A 16,736-nucleotide genomic window follows, 5' to 3' on the forward strand; every position below is an offset into this window, starting at 1 on the left:
AGTTACCGTTTTCTCGCTTTTAGACCAGAAAAAAGAAATTCAGCGAAGCCCATAGAAATGGCCACATTTGTCATACAGACAGTAAAGTAGTTACTGCTGCATTTACACAATACTTACCCTTCAGATAAAGATTAAACACAATGTACGTACTTTACAGTATGCAGCTTATTAAAAATGTAGGAACTGTAGTTTTTCATTAGTGTGAATGGTCAGCCGATTAGACTGTTGTCAGGCCATTAAATAGGCGTTATCAATCGCTATGAGCACCATAGATGTGGGTCAATAGGGGCCTTAATCAAGAATATGAAAACATCAAAATGTGATAGAAAAGCATTTATTTGTTTTTGGCATGAAGAACCATTTTGTTCATGTTTACTGATTTCAAAACATATCTATTAAAGTACAGACCTCATGATCACTGAAGATCCCATTTCATTGAGGGGAAAGTGGCAAACATAATGGGGAACACTTTTCTAGTGCTTTTGGGGTCACTTATCCTTTGGCCACAGGTTTTTTTTATTTATGGTTGATACTGGCTTACACGAGTGCAATGTAGCAAAACTTGTGAGAGTAGAATAATTAAGATTTTTTTGCTTAATTACACACATCAGAATGCAAAGCAATGTTCAATACAATGTGCAACTATTGCATGGAAATACCCTCTGGAAATGCTGAATGTTCCTGATATACGTACATTTAAAAGGCTATCGTTTTAATGGCACGGGAACATGTTAATGCTGCATGTGAGCAGATTCACAAGGTTTGAATTTGCTGTTCAGCATAATTTTGTCAAGCAGTTGACTTCCTAGTCAAGTCTTTACACAGTGATTCAGCCCTGACAGATATTTGGCTCAGGGGATTGTCAAGTCAACATTCAGTGACTCTTGTATCTCAGTTAAACTATTCAATCAAATACTGGTACTAGTAAACAGGAAACGTTCTAACTGTCACCAAGGCATATATGGTAAGATTATGACTCAGCATAGCATCAGTCAACTTCAAAAACACTTTCACAGCCTGCTGCTGACCCCCTGGTGAAAGTTAAGCCATCCAGTAAAGGCTTTAGCTACCTTTATAATAGCCACTGAACTGCATTCAAGTACATGATGTAAGGCTTTACCTACTTACAGCAATAAGCCATGGAATTAGGGCTGTCCCCTCTTAATCGATTAGTCGACTAATCGGTCGTTTTGGTCTTAGTCGACTAAGATTTCTTTTGTCAATTAGTCGTTTTTTATGCTTTTTCATGCTGAATGACTTATTTCCAAGAAACTTATGAGCACAAACGCAAGATTTTAAGTGGGTGCTTTTGTGTGATTCTTTGTGGAAGAACTCACAGATACGTTAATTAAATCAACTAATCGATTAGTCGACAAAATCGTATGCATTAGTGGACTAAAAATTGATTTGGTCGAGGACAGCCCTACATGGAATAATGTGTTCTGGCTGATATGCTGTATAGATACCGACAGGTGGGGGCACTTATGGTAAAGCTTTGAAAACTGAGCAAAATAGGACCTGAACATGGGAATGATGCTGTGAATCTCACAGTGCAGAGGCTCACATGAGCCTGCCAACGGCCCCGGAGAGGAAATCCTCGTAGTTAAGGCGGATGTGGCCCGTCATGGTCGTGTCTTTCTCCCTGAAGAATTGCGTCATGCTCTGGAGCTGGGTGCACACCTGGATGAAGCGGTCCAGCTGGATGCCGGGTCGTCCGCCTCGCGTGGGGAAGCGTCGCACCAGCGTCTCGGAAAACTGGGGACTCAGGTTGTAGCCCATCTGAGCGAGGGCTGAGAGGGAGAGAGGAAAGAGGAAACAAGATAGGTGGTTATTTTTTTGTTATGTGTTGCTGAAAGTCTTGGGTTTAAAAAAAACTGGCGTAAAATTTAAACCGCCAATTGTCCCGATCATGGTCATTTTTGTTTACAAAGTGATCCCCAGTTAATTGCAGCATCTGTAACAAACACACACACAAACGGGGATACCTTGGTGTAGCTCCGTGCCGCTGATGGTGCCTGAGCGGTCTCTGTCGTACTGCTGAAAGAGCGCTCTCCACCGCTGCATGAAATCCCACAGCGCCGAGAAGCCAAACAGGTCCATTCGACCTGACCGCGTCTTGTCAAACATGTCTAACAGGAAACATAAAGGACAGCACGTTCAGGCAAGCAAGACTCCGGCAGTTTTCTTCGGAAATAGCTCAACGGTCTTTCGAAACAGACCGCAAATGTGATTGCCATGTTTCCAGCAAGCCCTTCGTCTGTCATCGCAGATCTTGTCCTTGTATTATCTTAAAGTAGGACACAGGAGTCACACGGGTCTCATTACGGTAATGGAACACATTAGTCACCGCCTGGCAAATACAACTGGAATGTCGGGATGCTCGCACAGCTAACAGGTACCGAGACCTACATGACTCACTTGTTTTTTCGGCTATCCCCTTACTGCCTACATTTCTCCTTTTAGAAACACAACTTTTAGGAGATTTAGGGGGCTACTCACGTATAAAACCAGCCTACTTTCTTTGTCCCACGACTCCTTAATCCATTTCTTTTTCCTAAATAACGTCCTCCTCCTCAGAAAGTATTCTAGAAATATTGTGTTATTTTGCCTCAAGAAACACAATCAAGGCATTGATAGTGACAGAGCTACAACACTCACACTGTTGAGCAGTTCATTTAGCTGCAAATGTGTGACTTACTGATCATCATGAGGCAGGTCTCGTCATTAAAAGCAGACCAGTTGGAGTTGACGAGTGCCTGCTTCAGCTCTTTGAGATTGATGAAGCCACTGTGGTCCGTGTCAACGGTGTGGAACCACTGGTATGCCTCTTGGTTAACACCAGGAGGGATGTTACCTGCAGAGAGGAGAAATCAGAGTAGAAATAGGAGGGTGAAGAAAGATGCCCATCACTAGAAGATTGTTTTCTTAGCCTGCTCGCTGTTTTCCTCGACTTCTTCAATATGTCTGAGCCAACTAGTTTGAATTATTCTCTTAGATTTATTTCCCGTCATTATATTTTTTTTACCAGTTATTATTTCACTGAAAAAGACAGCGAAGATTCTTAGAAAAATGAAGCGGCTGCCTCGTTCCGATGCAAAAACAATTATTTATTTATTGAGAGATGAAGAAACACACTTCTACTGTCTGACAGTGGAAACTGTGCTGACTCTGTCAAGCAGAAACTTGATCATAAAAAATAATACATCTATGTTTCGACTCAATCTTTTAGCTTTGGTGTTTAGAAGGCACTGATTTGGTAAACAACAGTATATAATGACTATAACATGGAATAAACTTTACATAGAAATGATATGCCAAATAGGGCTGCAACTAACAATTATTTTCATTGTCGATTAATCTGTCGATTATTTTCTCGATTTAGTTGTTTGGTCTATGACGTGAAAAATGACGATCAGTGTTTCCTAAAACCCAAGATGACATTCTAAAATGTCTTGTTTTGGCCACAACTCAAAGATATTCAGTTTACTGTCATAGAGGAGTAAAGAAACCAGAAAATATTCACATTTAAAATGCTGGAATAAGAGCATTTTTTTTAATTCAAACCAATTAATTGATTATCAAAATAGTTGGCAATTAATTTAATAGTTGACAACTATTCAATGAATCGTTGCAGCTCTGATGCTTAATATAACTTCCTACAACGAAGTTGCAGTTGGTAGATACAGTATTGATATACTTGCAATAGGAATGAGTGGATAAAAAAAAACATTACAATTGTGTGATATTATACCAACGGAAACATTTCATCCAGTTTGAAATACTGGTTTGTGACAGCTGTAAATAATGTCTAATAATTCCACCATCACACTTATTTCATTGAAATATTGTATAATCTTTCATTAAGGGACAAACATGAATAATGAATCTAAAGTATAGTTGTGAAACTAGTTTGTATCCAGCTAAAGAAAACCTCCCCAACCTTAGTTACACATGCTGAGTGATTCATAAAGCACAGGTCGTGAAGAAAAGGTAACAGCAGGGTGAAGGGTTGAGGAAAAAGTCAGCTCAATAAGAGGGAGATAGTGTCGGGGGCAAGAGGCCACTACCTGAATACAAGGAGGAAGAGAAAGGGGGTGTTAGAAAATATGGTGTGAGACAAGGGGAGGAGTGGAGGGAGGGCTGATTGTCAGAAAAATGAATGGGGAGAGAGGGACAGGTGACACTTCAGGCCAGCAGACCCTGATGGATGCTGTCCCTGCGGGGAGTGATAGCAACATAGGCTTTCAGGTTCTGACTCAGGCTTAGCCACTACAGGAAACAGCATAATCACACACACACACACAAACACACACAACACACTCTTTACCCATCTGTCTCTTACTCTGTTTAGCCCTCACTCAGTATTACCGGAGTCATCACTCCAGCCGTGTAATCCTGCTGAGGGGCACAAACTGAACCCTGTCTCTACATGACTGTCTGGGAACGTAAGTCGTTTTCTATCCATCATCCCACCGGAGAGGGAGGGAGAGAGGAAATGAGAGAGAGAAGCGATGAAGAAGGGGGGAATCAGAGCCCATCTGCAGTCTCCTCATGTTCAGAATAGGCCTGTTCCACTCCCACAGGGCGGAGGTACCGCAGAAGCAGCTCCAGTCTCGGCCTATAGTTACCTGCAGGAGCGTGGTGTCCATAATGTCCTCCATGAGGCTGTCCTCCATGAGGCTGTCCTCCGTGAGGCTGTCCACCGTAACCCGCATAATGCCCGGCAGGGGCACCCCCTTGTCCGTGCCCATACTGCCCTCCTTGACCCTGGGCTCCGTAAGCACCATAATGAGCTGCTGGTTGACGTGGTGCACCTCCGTATGGAGCTGATGGGGATTGCCCATAGGGACTAGCGCCTCCCCCGTATGGAGCACTTGGTGGTGGGTTGCCTCCTCCTGGATAGCCCTACAGTGATGGACAAGACAAGTTCACTGAGAATGTATGTTAAGTACAACTTAGGAATGAATGGGCTGTGTGTGGCTAGATGGAGGTAATATGTATCGAAGTTCTCACTACCCAGTGAAGTACTGTACTGAATTTTTGAGGCACTTTACTTGAGTAAATCCATTTTCTACTACTTTGTACTCCACTACAGTTCTGTGGGAAATATTCTTTTTCGAACCTCCACATTAATCTGGCAGATACAGTTAGCCCGCAGGTTAAAACTTTTACTTACAAAACATGCAATTAGTTTATCAAATATGATACACTGTGTTATATATGAAGCTATCCTGAACACAAAGTATTTTTAAAAGATTCTCAATTCAACATTTCAATGTTGCTTAAAGACGAAAGCATCAGTATAAAAATCCAACGGTTTAAAGGTCCCTTACTGTCAGAAGTGAGATTTTTAGTTTCTGTTATATTATAAAGCATTTTTAAGTGATATATAAATACTGTGAAAGTATCGAAATGCTCAGTCCACGGAGAAATACACACAGCCAGTATTCAGGAACTGTGCCTTTTTTAACAAGCCGTCAGGATTTCTGTCTATTTGTGATGTCACAAATCTATAACATATAAACCATTTCACAGTTTTAAACATCAAGTGTTCTAAATGTGCCCCAGTTTATTTCAGTTGCATTGTATGTGAATGACATCCGCTGACAGGAAGTAAACATGGACCAAAACTGTTGCATGGCAACGCACTTCCGTTCTGCGATCCGGACTTTCATAGTGGCCAAACGGCGGTACTGCAACTTCCGTGTCCGTCACGTGATGCCGTTGGGCCCAAAAAGACTTTTTCCCATAGACTTACATTGGGAAAGAGACGTCTGTAACTCAGCGGATCATTTTTTTTAGGTGAATCAACTTCCCAGTGTGAACCCTCTAATAGCCCTTATTTAAAAAATTACGTTTTTAAAGTTGTAAAATGCACTAATAGCTGAATCCAGAGTTATTTCCCTTCCTCCGTTCATGTGAGTGAGACCCAGACCGAGGCTGGGGCGCAAGCCGTGACGACAGCGTGACGTTGGGACCCGGTGACCGAGTCATGTGACCGAATGGACGCTACTGCGCATGTCCCAGTTGCCCCAAGATCCGCCAAGATACGGGTACTTTTCCAAACGAAAGTTCATTTAGGCTTCATGCGCCAATGAGCAACTCTCATAGGAATGTATCCAGCTGTATCCAGTTCTTTTAATACATCCATGGCTAAAACGGAGCGTTTCAGACAGAGGGTAAAACAGGCATAGTCAGGCAGACAGTATGAGGAAAATAACATGTATTTTTTTTACATTAAAGCATGTAACCATGTTCTAGTACACACATAAAATACAAGTATGAACCTGGAAATGAGCATGATATGGGACCTTTAATATATATTTAATAGATTCTGGAGGGGGTTATTCCTAGCACTTTTACTTTTTAACTGTTTGCTGATAATAGGCCTGATGTTACTTCTGTACTTGTGTAAAATTGTGAATGCAGGACTAATATCTTTACAGTAAGACATTGCCACTTTTAATTTGAAGGATCTGAATACTTCTTTAAACCACTCAAAGTACAAACTATCGCGATATCTGCTCAGAGAAACTACAAAAGGACATGCACAGACAAGAAACCCGGTCAAATGAGAAAATACCATGACAGCTAACTTACATATTACTTCACTACATCCTCCAGCAATGTTAGAGCAATTTAATGTATAAAACACACTGCAACACAAGCTAATGAGTGTTATGATGAAGCAGCAACAGTTCACATTGTTTACTGCTCTCTAATGACTGGCTCGCGTTAACTTGTGTTTCTATGTCTTAAACCTTTAGTTACGCTATCTCAAGGCGATAAAACAGATAACACAGTTATTCAACAACACTAACATGTTAGTGTAATTAACATAGACAAAACAGAAAGAGCGTTATTTGGTACCTGTCCGTAGTGGAAACTCATGTTTGACAGACTTTACTTCCTTCAACAAGACGTCCGTGAAGAGGCGGACAGTTGGCCGCATCTGGGAGGCTATTGGTGCATTTCCGGGTCTGTCATAAACCGCACCCGCGTTCCCTGCTCCTGATTGGACGGCGGAGTGGAAAAGTGATGACGACAGAACAAATGAGTATGAATCACTATGCCCATCAGTCACTCTCATGAATGTGAATGGAAACCCAATGCTGAGTGATCATCCTGTATAGATACTGGGTTTAGATAGAAATTCAAGTTTCCAGCATCACAGTTCCATAGTGAAAAACATGTTAGTAAAAAGGCAGTAAAAAAGTTTGTACAAAGTACAAAAATATATATATATATATGTACCAGATACAAAAATACAAGGAGATGAAGAAAACTGTTAAAACTGAATATAGTGCAGGGTAACAGCTGTGATACACGACTATTAAAGAAGTGAATATAGTGCAGAAGAGACTGTTAAAAATGAGTATAGTGCATTATAATCTGTCCTGCAGACCGTCCTCGTTTGTCCCCCCTAGAGAGGTGTTGTACAGTTTGATGGCTCAGGGGACAAAGGATTTCCTGAGTCTGTCTGTGGAGCACTTACTGGAAGTTTATTTGCGTGCATAATAATTAAGGGGACATATTTTAATCTCATTTAGCTCTATCAATACTATACTATTACAGTGCACAATGCACTGGTCTTGTATGGGAATCACCTTAATGCTTATCTGTTGTTTTCAATGTATTTTCTTTTTCTCTTTTTTAACAAAGTGGATCCTGTCCTTTCCCATACCGTATCTTCACAGTCAGACACAATCCCTTAATTTATAGCTATAAATATGAATCTGATTCAGCTTTAATGTCCACTTTTAAATAAATAATTCATACGACACCTTCTCACACAAAAATATGTCTTATACTATATATGTTCTTAATGTATATGTTCTTAATATGCCCTTGTACAAAGTATTTCCTTTTATAATTGTAATATAACTTATTATTTTAATGGAGCTTCCCAGCAAAAAGCATTTCACACGATTGAACCTGTATATCTGGTGTGACAATAAACATCTTGAATCTTGAATCTTGAATCTTGAGTATGTATGTGCGTACACATACAAGGAATTTGACTCCAGTTTTAAGTTACCCTCACTGTGCTTGCACACAGTTCCAAGAACAATTTACAGGAAGATAGAAATGCAGCTAAATGACAATGCAATGACAACAAAGCTGGACAAAGATATGTAAAAAATACAACTAAACTTAAACCATTGTCTGGCTGAATACTCAATTCTGATTGGCTGCAGGGTGTGCATTAATTCCTGATAATTGACACCTACTAAGTAGTTCCAGTGAAACTGTCTGTTCAACGTTCTTAAGTAATGTGATGCAGCTACATTCAATGAATCAAAATTAATATCTTATTTACAACACTGTAGCGGACTAGTTGCCAAGTCGTAGCTAAGGTCCGTCCTATTTACTGGAGCAGTGAAAAACATTTCCATTGCATAAGACATAAGAACCTTATGGGATGGTAATGATTTTTCCAGGTATTAGCAAACCTTCAGGGGTACCAGGGAAATGCAGTGAATGCATTGGGGAAAAACTTTAGATTTTGGTTGCAAAATGCATTAAAATATAAATTAATTGTATTAATATTTTTTTCTTTGGTAAGTGACCATGGTATAAGCGGGATAATGCCCTTCAAGGTGTCCATTATCAGGAATTAATGGACTTTGTGGAGGCAAATAGCTGTATAACTTTACTGTTATTATTCTTAATGTTTGTTGTATTGCAATCAAACTGTTCTTTTAAGTTATTATTGTTGTTATTATTATGAAACAGTTTCATGTGATAATTGTGAAAAAACGCTTCAAAAAGAGCAAGGACACACACACAGAAATATTTTAGTAGTGAAATAACTTTATATATATCACAACAATAAATACAAAAAAAATAGATTATCTGGAGTCTTCATTATTTTTCTAAAAAATAACCAAATTTGTGGGTATAAAAACATCTTTTGTATCATTTTTCATGTGTTCATACATGTATCATACCTTCACTAAGCTGATTTAATAGCATGAGAACACAAAATGTCAAGAGGAGTTCAACTAACTCTTGAACAATAAAGAGTATTTTCTTCATATTGCATATCTGAGAACAAAAACGCCTCAAGCGATCTCTGCCGATTACTGCGTCACCCCTAAAGGAAGTGCGTTTATCTTGTTTTATTCATTAGGGGGCAGTGTGTGTGCGTGTCTTCAGGGAAATGGTTCGCTCAGGGGTCTTACAACATTTTATACTTTTATACACACACAAGAGTACAAAAGTACCTCATATAACAGCTTAAACATACTGTAACTGTGGCCAACAATACATACACAAAAAACACAAATACAGACATGAACACACTCATCTCACACACACACACAAAATATTCTAAACCCTTTAGCTTCCTCTGTAATCCTCCTTTTGAGGGGTTAATTTGCATGCATAAAGTGTGCGTTCCTGCAGACACGATAATATTTAAAAATCGCTGCCTCAGAAATCCCTGAATTGATGGATATCTCTTTAGTGTCGAGCAGCAGTTCTCCATAGAGTCTGATGAATGCATCTGCTTGCAGCGGCCACTTCAGTACTTTGCTGTTCAACATGGTCGCCGCCATATCGTGCATCATTTTTTCTCAGACGGCTTCTCCTCCTCCTTGAAGTTACTGAGATTTTGGGTAGAGATTAATGTAGGGTCCACTCTGATTGAGCTTTTGGACCTGAACTCTGACCTGGGCGCTGCCAGCGGCGTCATCTCGTGATTGTCGGCGAACATCCTCCTCTCTGCATCGGTCTTCCTCTTCATGAGTTTCTGGATGCGTTTGCAGATGAGGTAAATCATCTCGCAGATGCACATTAGGATGCAGAAAGCAGAGGAGACCACCATGAAGATGGTGAAGATCTTCTTCTCGGTGGGACGCGATATGTAGCAGTCCACTGTGTTGGGGCACGGCGCCAGGGAGCACTTGGACAGGCGGGGCATGTCGTAGCCGTCGTAGACGTGGTACAGGATGTAGAGGAAGCCGGTGTCGAAGCCTGCCTTGAAAACCAGACTCGCCTGTGAGAAAGATAAATGAGTGTTAAACTGGGGGACATTTATTAAAAAAAAAAAAAAGGTGGTCATTTGTCTTTCCATCCATCAAACAATATCTAGGTGATTTTTCAGTCACTACTGCTCTGAGGTTGATAATAAACTGGAGGAAGACCTAATGCAGGATCTATAATGAAAAGATTTTCAACCATTCATAACTCGTACAGCTTCAGTCCAGGTTTGGAGGGATGGTGAAACTTGTTTCTGATTGACCCAAAAAGTGCAAAATAATCTATCAAAACTGTTTTCTTGTATCCAGGAGAAAAAACACAACATATGTAATTACACAAATGTCTTCTCCTGCCTTTTATAGCCACTCATCCATGGCAATTATTTTTGACATTTTTAACAATGACTAACTTCAGTTTGGTGAAGGCCGAAGCATGTTTGTGTCTGTTTTTAACATGTGACGTCTACAGCAGGACACCAAGAATAACGCCTTGTTTCCACACAGATTTGTTTTCGTGTCTGTAAATCTTTATAGTATACGGATTACGCCCCCTAGTGTTCAACGCAGAAATGTATGTCTTTACGGATGAATAAAAAAAACACCGCAGAAATGGGAGCAAAGTGAGCTGCATAAAACATTGTTTTAATATCTATGAATTAATGTCTGTTTGTCGCCATCCGGTCTAGATATTTATACATTTCTGTAGTGAAAAGGTTGACGACATATCTAGCTAACGGTAACAGTAGAGGGCATGGATAGTGGTTCATACGTCTGTTAACAAAATAGTTCACAAAACTGCTAAATATGCCATCATTGCAGTTTTGCAAAAAAACATCGGAGATCACATAGGTTCCCATAGGAATGAATGATCTTCCGGTTGACTCGCATACGTACACAGAGCTACGTGGAAACGAGGCGTAAATGTTCACATCCCCCCGTTCTTACCAGGTATGTCCACCACAGCCCCCCGCGTTTCTTCCCAGGGTTGGCGTACAGATGGCTGCCCTTGTGCGAGGTGGTGTACTTCATGTCCTTCTGCTCGCGATACTTGACGTGCCCGACCACCATGAGCGACGGGCAGGTGACGAAGATGAGCTGCAGGGCCCACAGGCGGATGTGGGAGATGGGGAAGATGTAGTCGTAGCACACGTTGTTGCAGCCCGGCTGGGCTGTGTTGCAGACGAAGTCCTTGCTCTCGTCGCCCCACACTCGCTGGGCCGCGACCACGAACACCATCACCCGGAAGACGAAGACCATGGAGAGCCAGACGCGTCCGAACACGGTGGAGTACTTGTTGACCCCGCTGATCAGGGACTCCAACGCAGACCAGTTCATGGCTGCTGCCTTAGAGGTGGAGGAGGGGACGGAAGAGGCTGAGGGAGATGAGGGAGCTCCTCAGGAGACCAGGTGGTTCTTGATGATCTGAACCTGAGTGATGGAAGAAAGACAAAGCAGTTTAGAAAAAGGATAGTAAAGCACTAAAGAGCACTGCACATTCCTCTTTTCATATATCATTTCATTTTATAGAGCAAGAATTGCAGCTTTAAACGAATACTCCGGTGATGTAATACTGCACCTTCCTAAAGTTGGAGGACTTGAGCGAGACAGATTTCTTTCTTTTCTTTTTTAAAGGGTTACAAGTGATGCAGCAGCTGAAATATCTTGAGTTTTAGTCCCTAAAATTGGGAAGACCCAAGAGTCCTGGATCCTACATTTCCCATAATGCAACCAGATGGCGTCTTTTGTTACACCCTCCCTGCCTGGTAAACACCCACATCTTTTAAACTCCACACTGCCAAGTTATAATTTAGACTTTCTGTTATAAATCTGCAGTCTACAAGTCCAAGTCGACCGATGACACCGCTATGACATCGTCAGGGTTATTTTCTCAGATTGGACAAGCCCCCTCCAGAGCCCCAGGAGATATTATACAACGTTTTTCACAAACTATACATGCACATGAACTGAACTTGACATGTAAAATAGAGTGCCCCTTTAATGATTTACACATCTCAATGTATCCTCATACAACGGTTTGTATATTTTATGAAGAGTTATTCCTCATTTTTATGACCATAGACTGTATATAAAGATGGATGACATGACAGCTCCCCAAAGGTGAAACCAAAACATTTCCATCTCTCCCTGGTGGCTGGCTGCAGTATAGGTCATAAATCCTGCCTCCTCCATGTTAGCGGATGGGACATGGTCCAAATTAAAAAGTCAAAGTACACATCAAATACATTTTTCCCAAAGATGGTTCCAATCATTTTATGTAGTTCTTATCACGCTGATGTATGTTCAAGTGTACATTTTTCCGATAAGTTTGGTTTTAATTGGTTATTTGATGCTATAAAAAGGGGGTGTGACGTCATGATTGGCAGTCTGTGAGTCTCTCTCACTGACAATGTGCGGCCGTGCTCGTCCCGTGATTGGTCTGGGCGGGTGACCTCGATACCGCGGCTCCACGGCCCGGTCAATACTGCGCAGACTCCGGCTCCAAAATCTCAAGAAGACAGCTCCCGTATCCGGGATATTTTGGCTTCACGCGTCATCCATCTTTATAAACAGTCTACGCACGTGACGCACATGTCAATATCTGCTTGTTACATGCATACAGTCTTTTCAAAATTAACTTCTGTCTTCGCAGAAAACAACTTAGTTAGGTTTATGCAACAAAACTATAGTTTTAGGAAAAGATTGACTTGGTTTAGGCAACAAAACTACTTGTTTAGGAAAAGATCGTGGTTTGGGTTAAAATAACTCCGGAAGTGGCGCAACTTAAGTACGGAAGTTACGTGAAAAATAAATAAATAAAACAGCGGTCACCTGGGTGAAAGTCCAGTGTTTTTTTCACTCTTGCATCCACCCCAACCTCTTCCTATGCTGTGTTTGTTGCTCTTTATACTTTCTGATTCACAATTACATGGATTAAATATGAAATTATTTCATGGGATATATACGAATTAAAGTGCTTATTACTTTTCGTAGGTATAGCAACGAACGGCTACAGAACTTTTCTATTGTGTTATTCCTCCAGCCCTAAGAAACCGAGGAAACAATCACAAACAAAAAAGCAATTTTGAAACGGCGGTCAGTTGTGAGGCAACAAAACAACCAGACATCATTTTCACAAACACATTCCCATTCATAGCTGATCCGTATTTACACAGAGCTGCCTCTTCAGCACTGACTCATTACACATCAGTGAGTGAGTCATCATCCAAGCCTCCCTGTGCTGAAAAGACAAACCAATACTCTCAACTCTATTAGTCAGCTATTTGAACAGTGTGGCTGATCAGGCCGCCACAGCCATCTCTGTAACCCCCAAGTGCCTACTGCAGCCTTCTTCAAAGGACCGTCAGGGGATCGCATTTCATTTGTGAATGTTAAGCAAGCCTTGATCGTACCGCGGGATCCGTGCTCTGAGACAGAAAGAAAGGGAATTTTAGTAAAAATATCACCGTGTGGATTTAATGGTGTGATCGTGTGCAGACTTTAAAGATGGAGCTGTCATGGATCACCTCTGTTTCCTTGTGTGTGGGTGGTGTGCTCTCAGATTTCTTTGGTTGCATTTGTATCCTCTCTCTCTCTCTCTCTCTCTGTGGGTTTGGTGGTGTGTAAATGAAGTGGTGTTTGCATGTAGGTGTGTGCATGCAGGTGCAGAATGAGTGTTTGAAAAGACTCATTGTTGGATGCAAACATCTTTGAATTAGGACTTAGTTATGTAAGTGTAAACATAAGGAGAGTCTGCGACGCCACATAAGGGTTACAACTTCTCAAGGATTTCTTTTCAGCGACAGAAAAGAATGCACCCGGAACAAGTTGGATAACAGCCTCGCTGCCCACTGTTCCATTTCACTTCTGTCTCGTCTAATCCAGACAATTTGAATTCAGAAACACTTTCCGTCTGCATCACTGTAGACATATTGAGCTGTCAAATCAGTTGCTATTTTCTCTCTCATCCAGAATTCCTGACTATTAAAAATGACAGAGCATAAAAAGACTTGACTCAATGAATGCCTTCACAATCACAGCATGGGCTACTGAAAGCCAGACACGTTCAGTCACTGCTGATGTTACCGCTCCTTCTAAACGGAGAGTGGTATTAATCATTCATTGCTTTTGCACAAACATATAGAACATACGATTCATCAGTGCGAGCTGTCTCCCAATTTCATACGAGATGCACACTTACACATACACTAACTTTGAGGTGACATTCAGCCCAGATACGGAAAAAATAACAAACTCAAGAGACAGCAGTATATCTTGTCTGAGAGAGATGGCGAAGCCGGACCACAATTTGTTTTCCTATTTGCTCTTGATTGCAATGTTGCCTTCCGTGCCGACAGAAGACGGCCTCGTCTATCTCTCTGCCGTGTGTTTGTCTTTCTCTTTGTTGTGACAGACGAGACGTATCACGCTTTCTCGACTGAGAAAACCTCAGGTTATGGGGTGCATTTGTTTCCAATATAGCGATGCAAATACATCTCTAGTGGCTTTATTAAACCCAAAGACTATATTTATATTATAGGGGAAAAATGCGTCAACATTTGTTCTGATTGGTCAAAAGTCCTGAAAATTGGTACAAACTAGGTTAGTCAAAGTTAACGCAAATTTGTTTTAATACTACTAATTTATTTAACGCATTAATGCAACTTGTGATTTTTAGGTTGTAACAGGCTCAGTTTTTAAGCTACAGTGAAGATACTGGCATCATATGAAAACCTAAGGAATCCATTGGTACCAACCATGTCATACTAGCTTGTCGAGAAGGAGGTTAAATAAGACCTCAAGATATGTGAATGAAAATGGGTTCTATGGGTACCCACGAGTCTCCCCTTTACAGACATGTCCACTTTATGATAATCGCATGCAGTTTGGGGCAAGTCATAGTCAAGTCAGCACACTGACACACTGACAGCTGTTGTTGCCCATTGGGCTTGAGTTTGCCATATTATGATTTGAGTATATTTGTTTTATGCTAAATGCAGTACCTGTGAGGGTTTTTGGACAATATTTATCATTTTTTGTATTGTTATTTGATTTTCAATAATATATATATACATATACATTTGCATATAGTAAGCATATTTGCCCACTCCCATGTTGATAAGAGTATTAAATACTTGACAAATCTCTATTTAAAGTATATTTTGAACAGATAAAAAAAAAGTGTGATTAATTTGTGATTAATTGCGATTACATATTTTAATCGATTGACAGCCCCAGTAAGAACATACTTCGGTCTAGTATCTAACAGTACAACTTTGAATTTTTTAGATCTCATGAAGAATGTATCAGGATTTTTGAAAAATGAGGAAAAACATTAACATTATGTTTATTAAATATTTTCCATATGAAATATCTTTTTTTTACCCTGCAATATGTGTGCATATCTTTAATATTTTTATTGTTTTTATTATTTATTATTCATAGATACCAAATACTTGATTGGGCACCTTGTAGTCTCTGTCATACAGCCATTTTCTTATCATACTATATTTAGTATTTGGTCGCATGGGACTAATGATTTTTCCTATAATATATTGGCGTCTATTGTAAAAACAAAAGTCCCAAAGACTAGAAAATTTGGTTTGACCGATTTTGAAAAATTCTTCACATTTGTCTGCACAATGGGCACAAATGGGGTAAGAGTCTAACACAGTGTGCATGAGTTGTGACTCTCATGAGGGAAATCAACGACCATAAACATTCTCATCATCACACAAACAGGTGTGGTATTATAAGCAAGGAAAGTTAGAAAAGATCCCTTTAAACTTGTATTAATACTCAGTGCAGATCTCCGCGTCTACAGCTTTATCTAAATCCCTGTGTACATAACCACCTCATCTGACACGCTGTTAGATCCTTAACGGTGACTTGCTCTACAGGTTGAGCCAGTTGCAAATACCCGAGTCTACATTGTCTGTATGAGTCAATGCTCCCGGCTAACAAGATGGGGTTGAGGTTCCCTTGTGAGCCTTTTTCTTCTTTTTTCCTGTCATTCACACATCTCGCCTTCTTCAACCTGACTTTATTCCATCTTTCAAGGTAACACGTATCAGCCGGAGGAGTAAAGCACAAGCAATCCGTGTATAGGTTTATTCGCAGCGCTTCCAGTTATGTCTTTACAAATCTCACTCTTTTGTACGCACCAGGGCTGCGCTTCCTCCTGACACACAAGATCTTCCCTCTTATAATAGAGAAGGAACAGAATGAACAATATTCTTGCCCTTTTTAGTGTCCCTTCTTCTCAAACAATCTTTTGTCCTCTTGAATCCTCTCTCTAGTATTCATCTGATATTAAAACTGAAATGTATCTATTTATTTTCTTGATCTAACACTTCTTATAAATAAAGATAAAGCCCCTTACCTTAGACCCAGAGAAGCAGTGTAACAGACTGTCTGGTGAGTGAGTGTGTCCTAGCTGACCTTGTGTCGATGCTGACTGACTCAGTCTCACCTGGAGTTATTTTGAGAGGGTTGGCTTTGAGGTGTGGACTTGCTGGAAGAGTCAGGAATGGGAGGAATGGGTGGAGCATCGTATACGGACACTTTACTCTCACACACTGGCAGTTTCAACCTGAGCTTGTTTTGCATGAGTAGACCTGCCTCGGGGTTTTTTCAAGACAAGAGACATAGCATCAGAGAATAAAAAGAGGAACAGAGAGTTGGACGCGAGAATGGAAAATGATGTGATAACGATAGTTAAATCAAAAGTAAAGGTCATCAACACGCAGGTGACAA

At 40.6% G+C, this 16,736-nt stretch overlaps 2 protein-coding genes across 2 annotated transcripts; both read right to left on the reverse strand.

Annotated features, from left to right (window-relative positions):
• Positions 1-318: 318 nt before the first annotated feature.
• On the reverse strand, positions 319-7,026 carry pef1 (penta-EF-hand domain containing 1). The gene is made up of 5 exons (XM_037795583.1): positions 6,871-7,026; positions 4,629-4,905; positions 2,699-2,854; positions 1,986-2,129; positions 319-1,790 (listed from the first exon to the last, which is right to left on the reverse strand). Exons 1-5 carry the CDS (start codon positions 6,889-6,891, stop codon positions 1,561-1,563), a joined length of 828 nt encoding a protein of 275 aa, XP_037651511.1. The 5' UTR covers positions 6,892-7,026; the 3' UTR covers positions 319-1,560.
• A 1,799-nt stretch (positions 7,027-8,825) lies between these two features.
• Positions 8,826-16,505, reverse strand: gjb9b (gap junction protein beta 9b). The gene is made up of 3 exons (XM_037793682.1): positions 16,363-16,505; positions 10,929-11,411; positions 8,826-10,000 (listed from the first exon to the last, which is right to left on the reverse strand). Exons 2-3 carry the CDS (start codon positions 11,316-11,318, stop codon positions 9,569-9,571), a joined length of 822 nt encoding a protein of 273 aa, XP_037649610.1. The 5' UTR covers positions 11,319-11,411; positions 16,363-16,505; the 3' UTR covers positions 8,826-9,568.
• Between the last annotated feature and the right edge of the window lie 231 nt (positions 16,506-16,736).

The sequence above is a fragment of the Sebastes umbrosus genome, chromosome 15 (assembly GCF_015220745.1).
Source record: "Sebastes umbrosus isolate fSebUmb1 chromosome 15, fSebUmb1.pri, whole genome shotgun sequence".
Lineage (NCBI taxonomy): Eukaryota > Metazoa > Chordata > Actinopteri > Perciformes > Sebastidae > Sebastes > Sebastes umbrosus.